This window comes from Zophobas morio, unplaced genomic scaffold (genome assembly GCF_036711695.1).
Source record: "Zophobas morio isolate AGI-343-1 ecotype UQ-CSIRO unplaced genomic scaffold, CSIRO_AGI_Zmor_V1 ptg000108l, whole genome shotgun sequence".
In the NCBI taxonomy this organism is placed as follows: Eukaryota; Metazoa; Arthropoda; class Insecta; order Coleoptera; family Tenebrionidae; genus Zophobas; species Zophobas morio.
The window spans coordinates 2,113,745-2,131,995 of NW_026972213.1; the positions used below are offsets into that span (position 1 = coordinate 2,113,745).

At 30.6% G+C, this 18,251-nt stretch overlaps 2 protein-coding genes across 4 annotated transcripts in view; one reads left to right on the forward strand and one right to left on the reverse strand.

Moving 5' to 3' along the window:
* Positions 1–1,395: 1,395 nt before the first annotated feature.
* Positions 1,396–13,249, reverse strand: LOC135144630 (uncharacterized). Of its 2 annotated transcripts, none has more exons than XM_064076670.1 (5): positions 13,118–13,249; positions 2,390–3,055; positions 2,112–2,331; positions 1,714–2,061; positions 1,396–1,652 (listed from the first exon to the last, which is right to left on the reverse strand). In XM_064076670.1, exons 1-5 carry the CDS (start codon positions 13,149–13,151, stop codon positions 1,523–1,525), a joined length of 1,398 nt encoding a protein of 465 aa, XP_063932740.1. In that variant the 5' UTR covers positions 13,152–13,249; the 3' UTR covers positions 1,396–1,522. The 2 variants fall into 2 exon arrangements, with proteins under 2 accessions (XP_063932740.1, XP_063932739.1); XM_064076669.1 differs by lacking the exon at positions 13,118–13,249 and adding an exon at positions 6,301–6,439.
* Positions 10,958–18,251, forward strand: part of LOC135144631 (tenascin-like) — a 29,670-nt gene continuing 22,376 nt past the window's right edge. Inside the window, exon 1 of one of the 2 annotated variants that reach the window (XM_064076672.1) lies at positions 10,958–11,058. The gene's annotated coding sequence lies outside the window, so the exon portion shown is untranslated. Of the gene's footprint in view, positions 11,059–13,318; positions 13,411–18,251 lie in introns of those variants that run through there. The other variant, XM_064076671.1, reaches the window with a different exon arrangement.

Here is an 18,251-nt window from a genome sequence, read left to right on the forward strand (position 1 = left end):
AGAGATAAATCACACGTATCATATTTTGCACATTTAAGATTGGATTTATTCGGCAAAATTTTGAGCTGATGTCATCAATTTTTGGAGAGAATAAGCAGATTCAAAATTAAATTGTAAAATGTTGTTTTATACTTTTGATTTTTTACAACAATCGAACGTTTTGGGTAAAAATTCAAGATGGAGTCATAAACTACTATGTTATTTTATACAATTTTGAATAGACGTCATCACACTATTGGTGTTGACAATTAGACAAAGTTTTGTTAGCATTTTATCACTTACATGATATTCCTAATATAAATAAAAAAATTGACAACTAATATCGGCCTAGTACTTTCGAAGATCATCTGTCTAATAAAAATCCGGACAGACGCCAAACAGACGGACAGACAGACGCAAACGGGAGACCTCTTTCTTGGTAGTCTAGGAGTCATGAAAGGTTGAGAAAACGTAAAAATAGGGAATTGGTCCACGAATTCGATTACAATACTTCCTTCGCTTACGCTCGGGAAATAAAAATCCACGAACTTTAAAAGAATGATAGGGAATGGGTTTTCGAATTTAGAATGTTTAAAAAATATGCCTTCTATTGAGCTAGAACTGTCGTCTAACTTAAAAGATTCAGGCGTACAGGATTATTCATGTGTGCATAAAATTCTTCACATTCACAATTGCAGAGTTGTTTGCTTAGTCGTCATATTCCACGAATTCAATGTTTTATCACTTCAAATGTACAAATAACTACTTCTCTAATAGTACTGGTTGATGGTTTCAAGAATAATATTATAAACAACCTAAACTGACTTTATAGCTTTAAATTTCATTTCAATTTTCAAACAAAAAGTTTTTTTTTAATAAAAATGTTTCCCACATTTTTATCACTTAGATACCTAATATACAGCTTTAATATGTGCACATTAATTGTAATAAGATACAAGATTCATCAAATATCATTTATTAGGTGATTTCTTGTATAAACTGACGTTATGCTTACAAACCTGTACTGAATTCCCTTACGAACCAACACTGTGTGTTTTGCAGACAAGGATAGCAAAAATGTCAACTAAACCAATAAATCAGTTTTGAAGGTTGTATATAATTAATTATCATCATTTGAATTCGGAAAACGGCAATTTATAAAAATAAATGAGCTGTAAAATCTAAAATCTTCTGATATGTAAAAAAATATCGGCGGGTTTGGATTCTTCCTCTGATCTTTGAATAACTCGCACATGCAAAATAAGATTGCCATTAACGCATAAATTTTTAAATTGTAAACAAAAATAACTTGGCTACTAGACGTCGACTTTTTCATTAACTTGAAAAAACAGCCACTTTTAATTTTAAATTTCTTTGGCAATTAAAATAAATATACACTTTTTATTGATAGAAAAATTTTTAAGTGTGGATAAAACAAATTTTATTTTTTAAAAATATGTAATAAATAAATTAGTACAGATGTAGGTATAGCAAAATATTTAATAATATAATATCATAATGAATAACCTCAAAACGAAAAACTTTAAATATCAAAAATTTTTGGTGTACTGATATCCTGATGATCTTGTAAATAGTGTGGGGTGAGAGAGGACACACTATTCGTCTTCCTTGACATAATAGATACGGTGTCGCTATTTCTTCGTTGATTTTGTCTGCAAATAAATAGCCATAACATATAAGAGAATAAGTTTCAGTTAAAATCGAGATGTTTACCGTTTTTTAAGTGCAGTTTTGACACGCGAAGAAAATAATCTCATAAACCACAAAAGAGCCACGAACGCTACAATCACTAAACTAATACCAATAGCCCACCATGTGATGGCGAGTTCAAATTCTGGCTCATCATAATCTTCAAAAGAATTGTTTACGAAACAGCCGTGAATGTCCAGTTGATCTTTCTGATACCATATTTTTTCTAAATGCTCTGTATTTAACTGATAGCCATCCCAGTTTGAACTGTCATAGAAAATGGGTACTTTAAATGTTATTTGGGTACAGGTTGTGCTTTCTGGCCAGTTGTAAGGACATTGTGTTATCTTGGATATCATGACGTATTCGGATCTGAAAAAAATGTGTAAGTGCCTTGTACCAAAAATGATTAAATTTGTTACGTTATGTTGGGAGATAACTCAATGTTATTAATTCTGCAATACTCGAAACTTATGCTAGCCACACATTCTTGAAAAGCTTGCTTAACTGAAGCGTTATTATATTCTAAATAATTTCTTCCTGTCATATTTACTGTTATAAAAATTGAATCATCCTTTTGCGTCGTTGGGACAGTCAGAGTGGTTGTACTAACAGTTGTGGGGACTGTAGATGTTCCTTCACCTTTTTAAAAATGTTGTTAGTAATGTCAGATGATTTGAAGAGGATTCCGATTTCTTACCTACTCTTTGAAATTTGATAGTAAAGTTCGCCCACGGAGGATCATCAGGATTTTCATCATCTTGCCTTGTATTCTCGCAATATGCATAAACCATATGTGTCTTAAACAAATACGAAATAGGTCCTTTGACTGTATTAGCAAAGACTCGCCCATCAGTTGCACCATCAATGCGGGAATTTCCTCCTTCTATTAGGAGATAATTGCCATTTGAAATGCTGACATCTGACACCGTCGCCGATATAAAATACCCTGGAGTTACATTAAAAATTTCCGGGTTAGCGCCTTGGCAATCTGTCCAAGTAAATGAGCGCACTAGATTAATAACTGTCGATTCTGTCGTTGGAATTGTTGTCGTTGTTGTTGGTGTGGTAGCAGTTGTTGTCGTTGTGGGGGCTTGTGACGTTGTAGATGTTGTAGAAGTCGATGTCGTTGTCGTTGAAGAAACTTGTGTCGTTGTAGATGCCGATGCAGATGTTTGTGTTGTTGGAGTTTGTGATGTAATTGAAGTTGGTGTCGTTGAAGATATCGATGTCGTTGTTGTTTGTGTTATAGAAGTTGGTGTCGTTGTAGATATGGGTGTTGCTGTAGATTGTGATGGAACAGTTGAAGGTATCGGCTCTGTTGGTGCCATCGTTGTGGGATCATCACATTTTATTGTTGATACTTCTAAAAGTAAAAAAAAGATATTTTGTGAAGTTATAGATATACAAGTTTATTTCTTGTAAAGTACAACCAATACCGCGTGGACATGAGTGTGACATGAAGTTTTACTTTCAGATAAATATACTGATTTTACAATGTAAAATATGCCACTATAAACATGCTACTATGCCCCTTTTTTGCGAATTTAAATGCTTCGTTACTGACGTAATGAATAAAATAAAACGGTTCGTATGTTTATGATAAATTATAAAAACTAAAGTTATTTAGACACAAATTTACTTCGGCTTTGAAGTAAAGGCAAATAAATATAGCTTCTTCGAAAAATTATAAAATTTAAAATAAAGATATATGTGAGGTGCCAAAGTCAGATCAAGAAGCATGCTATGCATATGTTTCAAGTGAGTTTTTCCATAACAAAATTTTGTTTTCACGTCATCAACACTTAGCAAGGACAGGTAAATCAATTTGCGTAGGTGCAATATAATACTAATAATAACAGTAGGGGTCATGATACGTCGACAAAATCTGAAACTTATTCGGATGGACCCTATTATAATATTTCGTTCTATTTTCTATATTTCTATCCAATTCCTTAGTTTACGTTCGAAAAGTTAAAATGAAAAATACTTCCTATTACCTATTTGAGTTTTCAGTTTTTAAATGAATTTTAAGTAAATTCTGTAACCCCTTAAGCAATGTATTAAATATTGAAGCATTCTAGTAAAATTTAAAATAAACGGCGTACAGACCTGTTAAAATTACACTTTACATAACATTGTTTTACAGGTGACGTCTTTAATATTTTAAAATTTTAATTAAGGTTTCATCATTTTTGATGGTGGAAGGTTATTTTGCGAGAACTTTCTTCGCCTTTGAAGTACAATCTAAAAATTCAACAAATTCCGTTTCTATAAAAAAATTGATTTTGCTAAATTTTATTTGTGATAACTTCTATACATTAAAAATACATGTGTAGATACTTAGTAGTAAGAGTGTAACAACAAAAAACCTCAAGGCGGATTCATAAACCGTAAGTACAGAAGTGTGTTGTTTTATAAAATTTAAATAATATTTCTCATACAAAATTTTGAAGTGGTATCATCAAATTGTGTTGAACGACAAATTTTGGTTAGGATTTTACCTTCTACACGATATTCGTAATATACATGTAAAATGTAACAACAATCGGTCCGGTGGCTTAGGAGATTATGTCTAAAAAAATTGGTCTAAAGAGTTTAGACTCGCTGTCGGAAACGTGACGACTGCATGCCTATTATTTTTTTTTTCACAGTAGATTTCAAAACATTCGGTTTTGTAGTTCCTGAGTAAACCAATAAAATATATATACGCATTCATTATTTTTTTTGAGTCACCCGGTATATGCAAATTCAAAAAATATGAATGGAATGATAAATTAGAACTACAGACTCATCATATTTTGTATATTCTAGATAGAATTTATTCGGCAAACTTTTGAGCTGACGTCATCAGTTTTTTGGAGAAGATAACCAAATATATTTTGACCAAAAATTTATTATGCTCTTTATAACCTTAAAACATCTGCAAGATTTCAAAACATTCGTTCTGTAGTTCCTGATTAAATCAATAAAATACATTTACGCATTCATTAATTTTTTTGGGTCACCCTGTATACGCAAATCCAAAAAATATGAATGGAGTGATAAATCATAAGAAGAGACTCATCACATTTTGTACATTTTAGATAGGATTTATTCAGCAAACTTTCGAGCTGACGTCATTAATTTTTTGGAGGGGATAAGCAAATATATTTTGACTAAACATTTATTATGCTCTTTATAACCTTAAAAGATTTGCAAGATTTCAAAACATTCGGTTTTGTAGTTCCTGATTAACTCAATAAAATAAATTCACGCATTCATTAATTTTTTTGAGTCACCCTGTATATGCAAATCGAAAAAATTTGAATGGAATGATGAATCACAAGAAGAGATTCACCATATTTTGTACACTTTAGATAGGATTTATTCAGCAAAATTTTGTGGTGACGTCATACATTTTTTAAGGGGGATGACCAAATACATTTTGATCAAAATTTTACCATGCTTATGATAATTTTAAAACATCTTCAAGATTTCAAAGCATTCGGTTTCGCATCATCATGCGTAAATTTATGCAAATCCAAAAAATATGGATAGAGTGATATATCACAAGAACAGACTCATCATTTTTTGTACATTTTAGATATGATTTATTCGGCAAACTTTTGAGCTGACGTCATCAAGTTTTTGGAGGGGATAACCAAATATATTTTGACTAAAGATTTATGATGCTCTTTATAACCTTAAAATATCTGCAACATTTCAAAACATTCGGGTTAGCAGATTCAAAATTAAATTGCAAAATATTGTTTCATAATTTTGATTTTTTTTTCAAAAATCTGGACGTTTCGGGTAAAAACTCAATTCGGACTCGTAAAGTACATGTGTAGGACTATGTTATTTTATACAATTTAAAACCCATTTACTATGTACAATATTGAAGTGACGTCATCGCATTAGTGGTAGGGATGATTAGACAAATTTTGGTTAGCGTTTTACCATCTACATGATATTCCTAATGTAAGTACAAAATTTCACGACAATCGGTCCAGTACTTTCGGTGATTATCTGTCTAATAAAAATCCGGGACGGCAGACAGACGGACAGACAGACGGAAATGGGAGACCTATTTCTTCTAGGGGTCATGAAAGATCGAGAAAACGTAAAAGTAGAGAGTCGGTCGACGGACTCGATTACAATACCTTGCTTACGCTCGAGAAGTAAAAATAACAAGTACAACTTTGTTATGTCAAAGTGGTCCAGTTTTCTATGGCCGTCGGAAGTAGAAAACACGTAGTAAGGCAGTCAAACACAAATTTAAATTATAAATTTAAATATAAAAAACTTTTCAATTATTTTGATAATTTTAAATAATTGAGTAAAACATAAACATCACTTTCTTTAGAACTTGAAACTTCAATCAAATTCGAAGAAATGCAGGTAGATATCACCACTTGATATATGTACTAGAACAATACGTCACTGAAATAAAATAAAGCATAGGTACTGAAAAGTAATCATCTGATATAATTTTATTAAAAGATGAATATTTCTCAACCATAATATGCTATTAGGACACTTAAATCCCTACTACGTTAAAATTTGAAGTATTTATCGGTGTGATAATTTGTAAAATGAAGTAAACCAGAACGTTGCACAAATACTTACTTAAATAAAGTAGCAAGCAAAACAAGTACGTCGAATGTATTCTTGTCATGTTCCGAAATTTGCTATATGCAGCAGTTGTAAAATCAAGAAAAACACTGCACAAATTTAACAACTACAGATTTTAAACACGTTCACAAAGTGATTTTTTTTTTGATAAATCTAAGATAAGATTAAAAATATAAGTTAACGGAAATAATACCAAAGATAAGTGAATTCGTCAGAGATATAGTCGATTAACAATCAAAATAGATATGATATTATTTTTTGAGCGGAATAAAGTAATGCAGGAAATTCTTGAATTCGCGGATGTGTAGATAAAATTGTTTGAGTTGACGTCAGAAACGTTTTGAAAAAGACAAAAAAATGTTTTAATTAATATTCTGGACTCCCTAAATCAGAGCTAGCACATATCTCACAAAAACACTTTTGAGATAAAGTTGATAGTCTAAACTTTACCATAGCACACGAAATTTAAAACGCGGTTGATTGATATTTTGAAAAATAACAGATAGTCGAGCAGGTTAGACTTCGCATTTTTAACTGATGATATTTTGTACTAATAGTTATAAGAACAAATAAATTAAATTTGTGTCTGCAAATTACTGTCAAAAGTTTATATTATTTCACCATTTACAAGGTGTCAACTATTTTGCAACAATAGAACTTTCTTCGCCTCAGAGGCAAAATCCATGGACGTTAAAGTGAATTTTTTAATAACGATATGTTAATAACACTAACAATATATGGATCGTCGAATAAATTCATTATAATCGAAGTTAATCAGTTTTTATATAAAAAAAGGTGGTTTATAATGTTCAAAAGAAACACCTACATATTTGCAACCCTAATTAAAATATAATAGACTACAACGAATTTTTTTAACATTCAGGGGAATGAGTAATGTTACACCGTTGACACACTATGCCTATACTTATCTAGGCTAGAGTAAGGCGAAATTTGAATAAAATTGATTCAGTTGCGACGACGCTATCCAGTGCGACTAACTTATTTATTGCTTTATACTTGCTAAACAGATATTTCGAATAGGTATTTTGTCTTCCAAGTTCTATTCACGTTATCTGCTTAAGAAGTCCTCAGTTCCCCTTTTGAAACACTGGTTGGTACGGTGGAGGTCCCCTACCGTTTAAGATTAATTAACAGACTTAAGTTGTCAACATCCGGATTGGAGACGCTTCTCTCTCAAACACTAGGTAGACATATTTGGAGAATTCTGAAAGAAATGTTGCCATAACAGTCACTGTAATTACAAAAACTTTGTTCTCTTCGGTTCAGATTTTTGCTATAATCAGTGAATGTTCAAGAAAAAAAGCGAAAGCTCTACGGTAAAATAACTACTTATTCGTCGTAAAAATAATTTTATTAAAAAGCGTGAGACAAAACATCACTTAACAAACCATTTTTGCTCAACACAAACAAAATAACCATTATACCTTATGCGGTAGAAAAATGAATAAATGAAAAGTAAATATTATTACTAAAAATAAGTAACCTCAAACCTTACGAAAATGAAATGCTAAAAGACATGAAAGTGGTAATTGGTCAATAAAACTGATGGCTATGAAAAAATGCTAATTGGTAGTGAACGAACTTCTTATTCTCTCTTACAACACTTAAACACATGATTTTCCCTCAAGTTACTGATATAATATCATTATTAATCAGTTATAATAGAGAATCTCAATATTTCAATATTCATATTTATGTGAAATTCGATTTTTGCACCTTTGATTAGAATATTATACAAGGAGAGTTCGGATTTTTGTTGTTATTTCTCACAATGTGACATTTAGTAAATACCATTATCTGACATTTTCGTCTCTGTCAGTTGTTTTAAATGTGATCAATTTCATTTATATCAGTTAAAATAATACATACATGTACACGACTATAATTTTAAAAATAAAGTTATTACTACACTAGACAGTGGTTAGGGTGACCACAGGTTATTATAAATAAAGGGCACCAGATACCAAAATGTCAAAAGAATAACTTTTTTAAAATGATTACCAAATTTCGTAGTAACATTTGGAAAAACCTTCTAAACTTATTTAAGGTACTAAAAATGTTTACATTTTTCCAAATGACGCTACCACTTTTTAATGGATATATATGCTAACGTAAATTTTGTTAAATTTTTGGATTTGTATACCCAAATAATCGGGTTAAAAAATTAATTACCACCGTCTTGATATAGACATGAAAATAATTTTTATCGTAATTTTTAAACAAAATATGACACATCAATGAAATCAGAAAAAAAAAGAAATAAATGGACGTTAAAGATTAGTTTTTCAGATCAGATCGTAGTACATTTAAAACCATGTAATTTGACATACACATAATGCTGACTCGGGTTTTTTTTTCAATAAAATTTTGCCTTTTTTTAGATATTCTGTGTTAGCAATTCTGCAAAATTAAAACGTGTTACTAAAGCACAATGACATCACACATTCGTTGCAAATGTTTTAATAAATATTTATTTGACAGGTCATAATTTTAGTCGATGCTTTGTAATCATCAAAACAATGGCATTGTCTTACCAACAAATCGAAGAACAAAATTCTAATATGTAGTTTGAATTACTTAATTAAAAAATTATCACAAGGAAATTTGTATTGGTATTAATAACAAAGCAAACGAAATTTTGTGACGAATATTTCTTAATTAAACTGAAATTGCAGGCTGTGTAACTACCAACATTCAATGAACAATTGGCATAATTCAAGGTCATGCAACCAAAACTCAATTTAAATGATATTTTTTATTATGTTCATTGACATCCTGTTAAGTAGGTATTAATTCATAAGTTGACAAGAACAAATGAAGTTCAGTACTTGACTGTTTCAGACACTGAAGTTTGTTGCCCTTTAAGCAGCATTACACTTGAATGTAAAAATAGCTTGTCCTTTCTCAAAAAAACAAATCATTATTTATAAACTATTGTCGTTCATCTAAACTTAAATTTGTATCGAAATGTTTCTTGTTCATTGAAAGGCTACGATGTTTTACTTATAATAATAAAAATGATAGGAGTAATATTCTAAACTTCATAACAAACTATTAAATACAACCATTAGAATTATAAATCTTGAGATATATTAAGCGTCTTAGATAAAACTATACATACTTCAGTGGTGAGTTATGTTAAATTGACCATAATTTTCAAGATAATAAATTAGTGTCTCTTACATTTACTACTTTGTTAAATAATTCGTACATTAATGAAATAGGAGACCCTATTAAAACGTTCATTCGACTAGTTTAGCAATAAAATCTAGTATCATGTTACACATACTCAATTTTATCGCTTATTCTCCAAAAACTTTCTAAAAAAATACATTTTTTGTAACAGAAAATATTACCATTTTTCAGTTACAAATTAATGAAGAATAATGTATTCAAGCAATATTTATTACTATTTTTTGTTATCACTTCCCTATCTTCATTTTTCATTTGCTACAAAATCTAATTAGTATAAATTCCTCGAATGTTCAGCTACATAACACGAACAATTTCACTGAGTAACCACGTCTGAAAAATTCACGTAACTCTCGTCTTAGACAGAAATAAATAGATTCAAATTATTTTTAATTAACCAAACAAATGTCCCAAAAAGAAGGTAAGCGTGACTCTTTGACATGAAACTTATCTAAACTACAAACTTGGCACTTTAACGATCCGTTAAGTGTACGATACAGTATCGTTCTTTAGATAGTTCTGAAAATAAAATTGAAATATCGCTCCGTGCAAGAGCACATTAATGTGAAGATAACAAGTCAGTGATTTTGGAATGTTTATGAGATTCCTGTTCGTTACAACTGTAAAATCTGTTGGTACCAGCCGAAAGCGGCGGCATTGGTAAGTTTTATATTGGTACAGTACTTTTTACTTCTCAAGAAATGTAGGACTGTTGCTACAAAGTGATAAAAAATCTGTTGATAAAAAAAACATGGTATCGTTGCCCTAGTGACTTACGTACTGTAAAAATATAAACATTACGTGAATGACAGTGATTGATAACTCGTCGAGACAATTTTTGCAGCTGATAATATAATCAATTTGTATATGTGCAATATAATCATAATAAATCACATTACTGTTTTTGCCGAAATTTGGAAAATTAAATTAGGACAGACTGTGATACTATATCGACTTATTATTTTTAATGAAATCGTCAACATACACATGGAAACAGAAAACTCGCACTTTCGGATTCCATGAATTGAAATTTGTATAAATAATAAATATCTAAAAAAAATTTGTAGCAGTTCCATATTTTCACTGATGAATTCGATGATTTTATTTGTGCTTTGATTAGGTGAGATGTAATGACAATCGTTATGATTATTTTACTATTCACATTTTGCTACAAAAATGTTTCTAATTAAATTATGTTTGTTAAAGCTGTATTATTATTATTAAATTCTCAGCGCCCTTTCAGGCCGAAGGAGAAGCAGTGCAGGAATGCAGAGCTGAGTGTTTTTCCCCGGTTCGCTCCGAATTTGCCCGATTGAGCGTTTCACCCGAAACCTGACGGATGAAGTGAACTCATTCGCGTAAATACTAGAGACAATGTAGCTGATTTAAAGAACTGTTCATTCACCACATAAAAAGTCGTAGTAACTTTTAACCGAAATCATGGCAGTGATTTATATAACAAGAGAAAAATTAATTCGCATCGTAAAGGTTTTCAACCAAGTATTAAGTTGAAGTGAACATGACACCAACCGCAAACTAGTGAGTAATGTAATGTGTACATCAAAAGCAGCGTTTTTATGTTTGTTTAATGAAACTGTTTAATTTATCTAAAAATTATTATAATTAATTTGACTTCATTTGAATTAATGTGTCCCCGAAAAGACACAAAAGCTGGTATGTTAATTGTCAACATTTTAATAAAATTTGACATTATTTATAAAAATGAATATGAAAATGATTTAGTTTTAATTTGTGGCATTCGTGTTTTTAAGGAAGTAATATTTCTTTCAGTTATTATGTGTTGTTATATAACTTTTAAATGTTGCATAAATCAGCATAATATTCAGATTTTTTTTATAAGTGCAAATGCATGTTTACCTGCGACACGAAGCTTGGGTCCATTGTGATGGAATGTCTAAATTAAGACCATGGCATTAATATTATGTATGCTTGCTCTTGTACTATTTCAGATACCAGACCACCATATCTGCGGGAGAATAAAACCACTTCCAAAATTAATTTACAAAACCGCGACTTCCTGCATATTCAAATTTCTGAGACGACGTTTGATCGTATCACGACTTAAAAGGTACACATTATTCAATTACACAATAATCTACGACCCTCTTCACCTATTCAGGTACGAATTAATTAATTTTTCGTCAACAAGGACCCATTATGTAAGGCTCTTTAGTTCGTTAAACTCATCATCTCCATATATTTTTCTAACGACAAGAATATGTTTAGAATTCCGTATTTCCAAAGAATAGTTTAATTTAGTGCAAGCTGTTGAGTTAAACGCTCATAACAAGTTCAATAGCCAACTGTTTGTTTTTGTTTACACTGCACCAACTGCAGTTGCACTACTACTATTAAGTTTCGAGTAAAGTGACTTGCGAAAATGACTGAAAATAAGCAGAGTGACGCGAATAAATAAACGCGGAACATATCGCATTACTCCAACATTGTTAGGTCAGATTTATAATTACCGTTTTCGAACGGAAATTTATGTGACACCTTTTTAAAATATTTCTGTGTTTTTGCATTAATCTAATTTAAAATTCGGAATTTCGTAGGTTTTTGCAAACGATAATTTAAATGTTACACATTACTCTTCTCTTCCGCCTGTTAATAAGATCAATTAGAATTTACAATTCTTGTGTGGTCTGTTCTAGTTTAAATGGGCGCCACAGTGTTAAAGCCATTAAGATTAGGATCATATTTTTCCTAGCGATTACGTAAAATTGACGCTTGTTATTAACTAGTTAACAACGAATATATGGCTTGATGAATTTTTTGAAGCATTAGGATCGCCACGCGATTACTCATTCAGAATTTTTTAACAACAGGACAATCAAAACCGAGGATCTACCCATTTATATGCGAAATGAGTCTTCACGTGTTTATGAAGACGTGAAGATTTTATTTTCTTATTCATGGATGTTTGCCATTAATAACAAAAATACTTCCAGATTTTCCCGCCAGAATGATTTCCTGTCGCTTGTTAAAATACTGAATTGTTTATATAATTTTAAATAAAAACTTGGAAAGTATTTCAAGTTCAACAACACCACTTTAGACGTAACTAATGTCTGTGCTAATTTTGGTACCAGAAAAGTGGTAAATTTGGATGGGGATCATAATAGAAACTTTGCTGAACCATTTCGTAAGTTGTGTCTGCAAAGCTTCGATTAACCGATGAACTGTTAGAAATGTAAACCGGCGGGTTTTATAAAAAGCTCACCACTGACTAAAATATTGTTTGTGGGTATAAATAACATAAGCGGTCAAGAATTCAGCCGCCTTAAACGATATATATTGTTGTATTATTACAGTTATTATTAAATTGAAGCATACAGACGTTTCCTGACGAAAACGACTCAATTAGTCGGATACATCAATAACGTTAAAAGTGACTAGGGATGTCACCAAATTAAACTATTTAATTTATAGCTCCATGCCTTTAAATTAATAAAATGGTCTAAAAGATTTTCACCATTAACACTTATTGCCCTACGCAATGATTTTCTTTTCATGGGAGCCGCCTTAAACGATGAAAAAAAAAACACTGCGATAAATTAATCAAGTGTTTAATTACCTGTCGAATTGTGAAATGATATCAAAACGTACATGTGGAGGACATCTGTTCATCTGGAAGGATCATTTCATGGCTTCTTTATCAATGGACGAAAAGTTTAGATTTGAACAGTCGCTCTTTATCACTGGGACGGTGTGGACGTTATTTCAGTCTATTCGCTAGACGATAGACGTTTGTGTGAAAGACGTTCGTCAGTTTTGTGAAAAATTTGTTTCTTCAAAGCAGTGAAAACAATTAACACGATTTTTTTCACAATATCTTCCAGTTTTGTTTATCGTTGAAAAAAAAAGCAAGTAAGTATTATATCATTATTTAAATTAGATTTTTAATGTATTGCATAAAAAACGTGCTTATCAAAATTTCGGTAAATTAATCACGTCGTGGAAACACTATTTTGAGTTAATGAACTGATATAGATATAAACAATGACAGGTTTTGTATAAAGGTCACGAACTCTTTTTATTTATTGTAATAATTGTTTTCTTATGACAATAAATGCTTTCCTTTTACACAAATCTACATAGAGAAGAAACCGTCTTTAATCACTTCTAATACCACAATTGTTGTTCCTGTATTTATGATGAAAATATAAGGCAGAACATTTATGTTGGACTTATCTTGCTTAATCAAGCAGAAAATAACATGGTTCTTTTATTACATATTTATGACACTGTGTTAGTTTACATCTAAACAAAAACGCCGCACCGATGTATCATACTTATCACATTTACACCATTTTTGTGTTTATTTTTGTTGAGGTGAATACACACGTTGTTGTAACAGTAACACACAAACACACAATATATTAAATTGAAGAAGTGTTAATGCTTCGAAAAAAAGCGTCATATTATGTAAGACACATGTAATAAGAGTAGCGGGCTAAACAAGATCATGTAACTTCTGTTTTATTTATTTGTTCAAGTTCGCTGGTATTCCTTTATGTGAAGCGAATGTAAAAATACGGCAGCATTATACACACTTGCCAGAAATGTATTTAATGTTGGATTTAATTAAAAAGAAAATTAATGGTGCTCGTTTTTTCTTAATTCTTTGAAGTATAAAGTTCGTCATCGTTTTGAGCAACTTGCGTTCAAAAGTTGTGAAAGAATTACAGCAGTTGTGTGATCGTAAAATTAAGAATTATTATCAGTTCCACAGTGCTCTATTTTTTGTCGTAATTACTATTTAGGTAGAATTTTTTATTTGAAAACAAAATTGCTACAACATTACCACTCCTACAACATATTAATTTTTATTTTTTAAAGTTGTTTTTTTTATTTAATCAAATTTTCTCAGTACATGAATATTCAAAATTCACATAATTATCATTATATGTACAAAATGTCTGATAAAAAGAGAGTTTCTAAAGCCATTTTGAATAAAAAAAAAATGTAATTATACTCATATCCTTGAAGATAATTGGCAAAAAATAAGACAGATTTATTTTTAAGACAAATAACAAATCGGAAATAAAATATAATTTCCTAGTAAATATTTATATAAAAAAGCTATATGCCGTTTATACTAAGGACATACTTCTTTACGGAAAAAAAAACTACAAAAAAACTAAACTAGGAATAAGATCAAGAGTAATATTTGTTTTCAAAAGGTCCATCAACTCATTATTAAAAAATGATATAACGGCACACAGCACGTTCCGTAATTTCACAACTTACTGTTATTACAACTGTATAATTAATGGTGGAAATAATTGAAAAATGTTTTAAATTAAGAAATGTAACTGCATCCAGAACTATGCAAAGCTAAGAGAACAATTTTGTTTAATAACTCTAGGTAAGAATTATAATTGTGATAAAGATTCTAAACTGTTATAAAAAAAATATTTCCAAAATCCACTGTACACAATCCTGCAGCACGTTAAAACAATCTATTCGTAGTACTTTTCCGAATTTTATGACGAAAGCTTAAACAAAGTTATTTAGACAAGACTTTCATACATACTGAAGAACAATTCATTAAACAGCCCTAGTTTCATAGACAAATTATAAAATTTGTATGTATTTTTAACAAACAGTAGGGATAAATGACTAAACTACAAGAAAGTTTTTAGTGGGGATAAATATATTAATTTTGATACATACAATGTAACCTTAATAACGACAGTACTATATAATCAAAATTCTGGAAAATTACGTACCTAAACTGTTTTTGAATTAATCAGTGAAATAAACTCCATCATCAATATTTAGAGACATCATCTATAAAAAATTCTAAAAAATATGAATACACTTAAGCCATATCGGACTATAAATTTCAAGTGAGATTTTGATGTGACGTTATCAAGTTTTCGGAAATAATGTATAGGTCAATTCTAATTACCCGATTTACCATGTTTGTGATAACCTTTAAGGGTGTGTAAAATTTCAGAGCGATCTATTCTGCAGTTTACAAATAAATTGTAAAATTTTGTTATAGAATTAGTACACCCGGGGAGTAAAAAATATGTTAACAATACACTATAAGTTTATTTCCCCTGCAACACCGAAAATACAAAATTGCAAAAACTATCAACGCGTTTCGCTAACTACGTTGGCATTATCTAGACAGTGGCGGCGGTCCAAGCACCAAAGGGTGACAACAACTCACTCGCACAGCCAGAGAATCACTTTGCAAAAACGTAAAAAAAAATCGGGACGGCAGACAGACAGACGGACAGACAGATAGACAGACAGGCGGAAACGGGAAACCCATAAATGAAGGTCCACTAATATTAAGCCATTTAATCACCTGTTCACCGAAAACCTCATATTTTAAATAGGTTCCACCATTTTCTACACTGTAGTTTTCTGTCAATACTTAAGTATGTATTATTAAAGATAGTTTTCGACGTTTAAATCTACAAGATTTATTGCTACTCGTCTCAAAAACAGATTAGGTTTCTTAATATGAGTGGCACTTAATTTTTGGTTTGTTTTTTCTTAATATATATAGTATTCTTTGAACAACACGATACTCAAAAACATGTTTTTTATTTCTTGTAGAGAAATAAGGATTTTGCATTTAAGCTCCTTCCCTTAACCCACGACGAATTAAAAAAATTGAGATAGGGCGGGTGGGCGAGTCTTACATTTTGCCTTTTTTTCTTAATATGTGTAATCATCTTTTCAAAACAGAAACTTAAAACATGTTTAAAATGGTACATTTGTATATGGAAATATTGATTTTGCAATTACGCTCCGCCCCTCGATCTGACAACGAATGAAAAATTCATCACTGTTGAGATGGAGATGGATGGGTGGGGATTCTCTTTTGGTTTCCTTTTTTAATTAACACATTTATTAGTTTTCTTTGTATAACAAGATTACTTAACAACATATTTCACATGGTCATTTGTTGTAGAAAAATAAGGATTTTACAATTAAGCTCCGCCTCTCGGCTTACGACGAATAAAACAAATCATCGGAATTGAGATAGGGCCATCATAGTTTGCCTTTTTTTTCTTAATATCCATAGCCATCTTTTCATAACAAGGAACTTAGAACATGATTAAAATGGTTTATACAAGGAAATATGAGTTTTGCAATTATGGGGCGGAGCCTAATTGCAACATCGATATTTCTTTATACAAATTTTCCATTTTAAACATGTTTTAAGTTTCATGTTGTGAAAAAAAGTCTACACATATTAAAACAAAAAGCCAAATGTAAGCCCACCCACCCGCCCTATCTCAATTGTGATGAATTTTTTCATTTGCCCTTAACCAAGGGAACTTAGCTTAACTGCAGAATACTTATTTCTTTACAAGAAAGTAAAAGCATGATTTTGAGCATCGTGTTCTTCGAAGAACACTATGTATATGTATTAAAAAAAAAATTAAAATATAACTCGCGCCCCCACCCCTTCCCAATTGTGATGGTTTCTTTTACTTTTAGAAACTTAAGACACCTTTAAAATGGTAAATTTTTGTAACAAAATATGGATATTGTAATTAGGCTCCGCGCCCCTAAGTCTGCCAACGAATGAAAACTTCATTACTATTTCGATCAGGGCAGTTATGGGTGGTGCTTAATCTTTGGCTTTAATTTTTTCTTAATATACATGGTATTTTTTGAATAACACGATACTCAAAAAAATCTCTTACATGATAATTTCTAGTAGAGAGAGAAATAATAAGAATTTTGTATTTAAATTCCGCTCCTTTGGCTCTCATAAAATCATCACAATTGAGATAGGGTGGGTGGGCGGGGCAACATTTTGCCTTTCTTTCTTAATATGTGTAGACTTATTTCGACAAGAAACTTAAAACATGTCTAAAATGGTAAATTTTAGGAAAGATGTTCGAAATCTGAGAAAAATCTTATGATGAATTTTCTGCAGAGGACATAACAGTCTTTCCATTTTATCGATTGAAAAAGAGAAGAAGGTAAATTTTGATAACGTCATAGAATATTTTGCCAAAATAAAGACCCGTAAGCATGTTTAGTATTTGATATTTTAATATATATAGGCGGGAAGGGGGGGGGGGGGGGGGCTGCTCAATAGAAAACAGAAATAGAAATTAACAATTCTAATGGAAATTCAAACGTTTTCCCATGAAACCAAGAAATAACCCGTTATTATGATTACATACATTATTTTTCATTTATTTATCATTACTTAAGGGTATAATTATTTACTTAACTTCGAAATATGTTGTTTAATGTTTACTAAACAAATTTCTAGAATTACACAACTTATATAACACGTTTCTGTGTAAACGTATTAATAAATGTCTTGGTTTCCAGCCCACTTCTATTGTTATTATAATTATATTTTTATGATAATGAACACAATTATTTCAAAATTTTTAATCAGATTGTACTTATTAATGTTAAATTTATTGCTATGTTGTGAGTCTCACCAAACAAGTTCGTCTCGCTTTTTTTGGTATTTAATAGATCGATTAATACGAAACTCAGTTGACTTGTTTTTGAACAAATTTAATAGTTTGGCTTTTGTTGGAAATGAAAGCTTTTAATTCTATTCAAAACATTCGTCACACGACTTAAATGAAATTCGTTTAGCTATGACTTTAAAAGTAAAAACTCCAATAAAACGAATTCTCATTTTAGTTTTCTTTCTGTATTTATTTTTTTCTAAAAATATATTATACACACCACACAAAAAACATGAA

Coding starts and splice junctions, on each gene's coding strand:
- LOC135144630 (XM_064076669.1), bottom strand. CDS start 6,349: ATGACAAGAATACATTCGACGTACTTGTTTTGCTTGCTACTTTATTTA. Junction 3,056..6,300: donor TTGCTTGCTACTTTATTTAA/GTAAGTATTTGT, acceptor TTTTACTTTTAG/AAGTATCAACAATAAAATGT. Junction 2,332..2,389: donor TATCAAATTTCAAAGAGTAG/GTAAGAAATCGG, acceptor ATTTTTAAAAAG/GTGAAGGAACATCTACAGTC.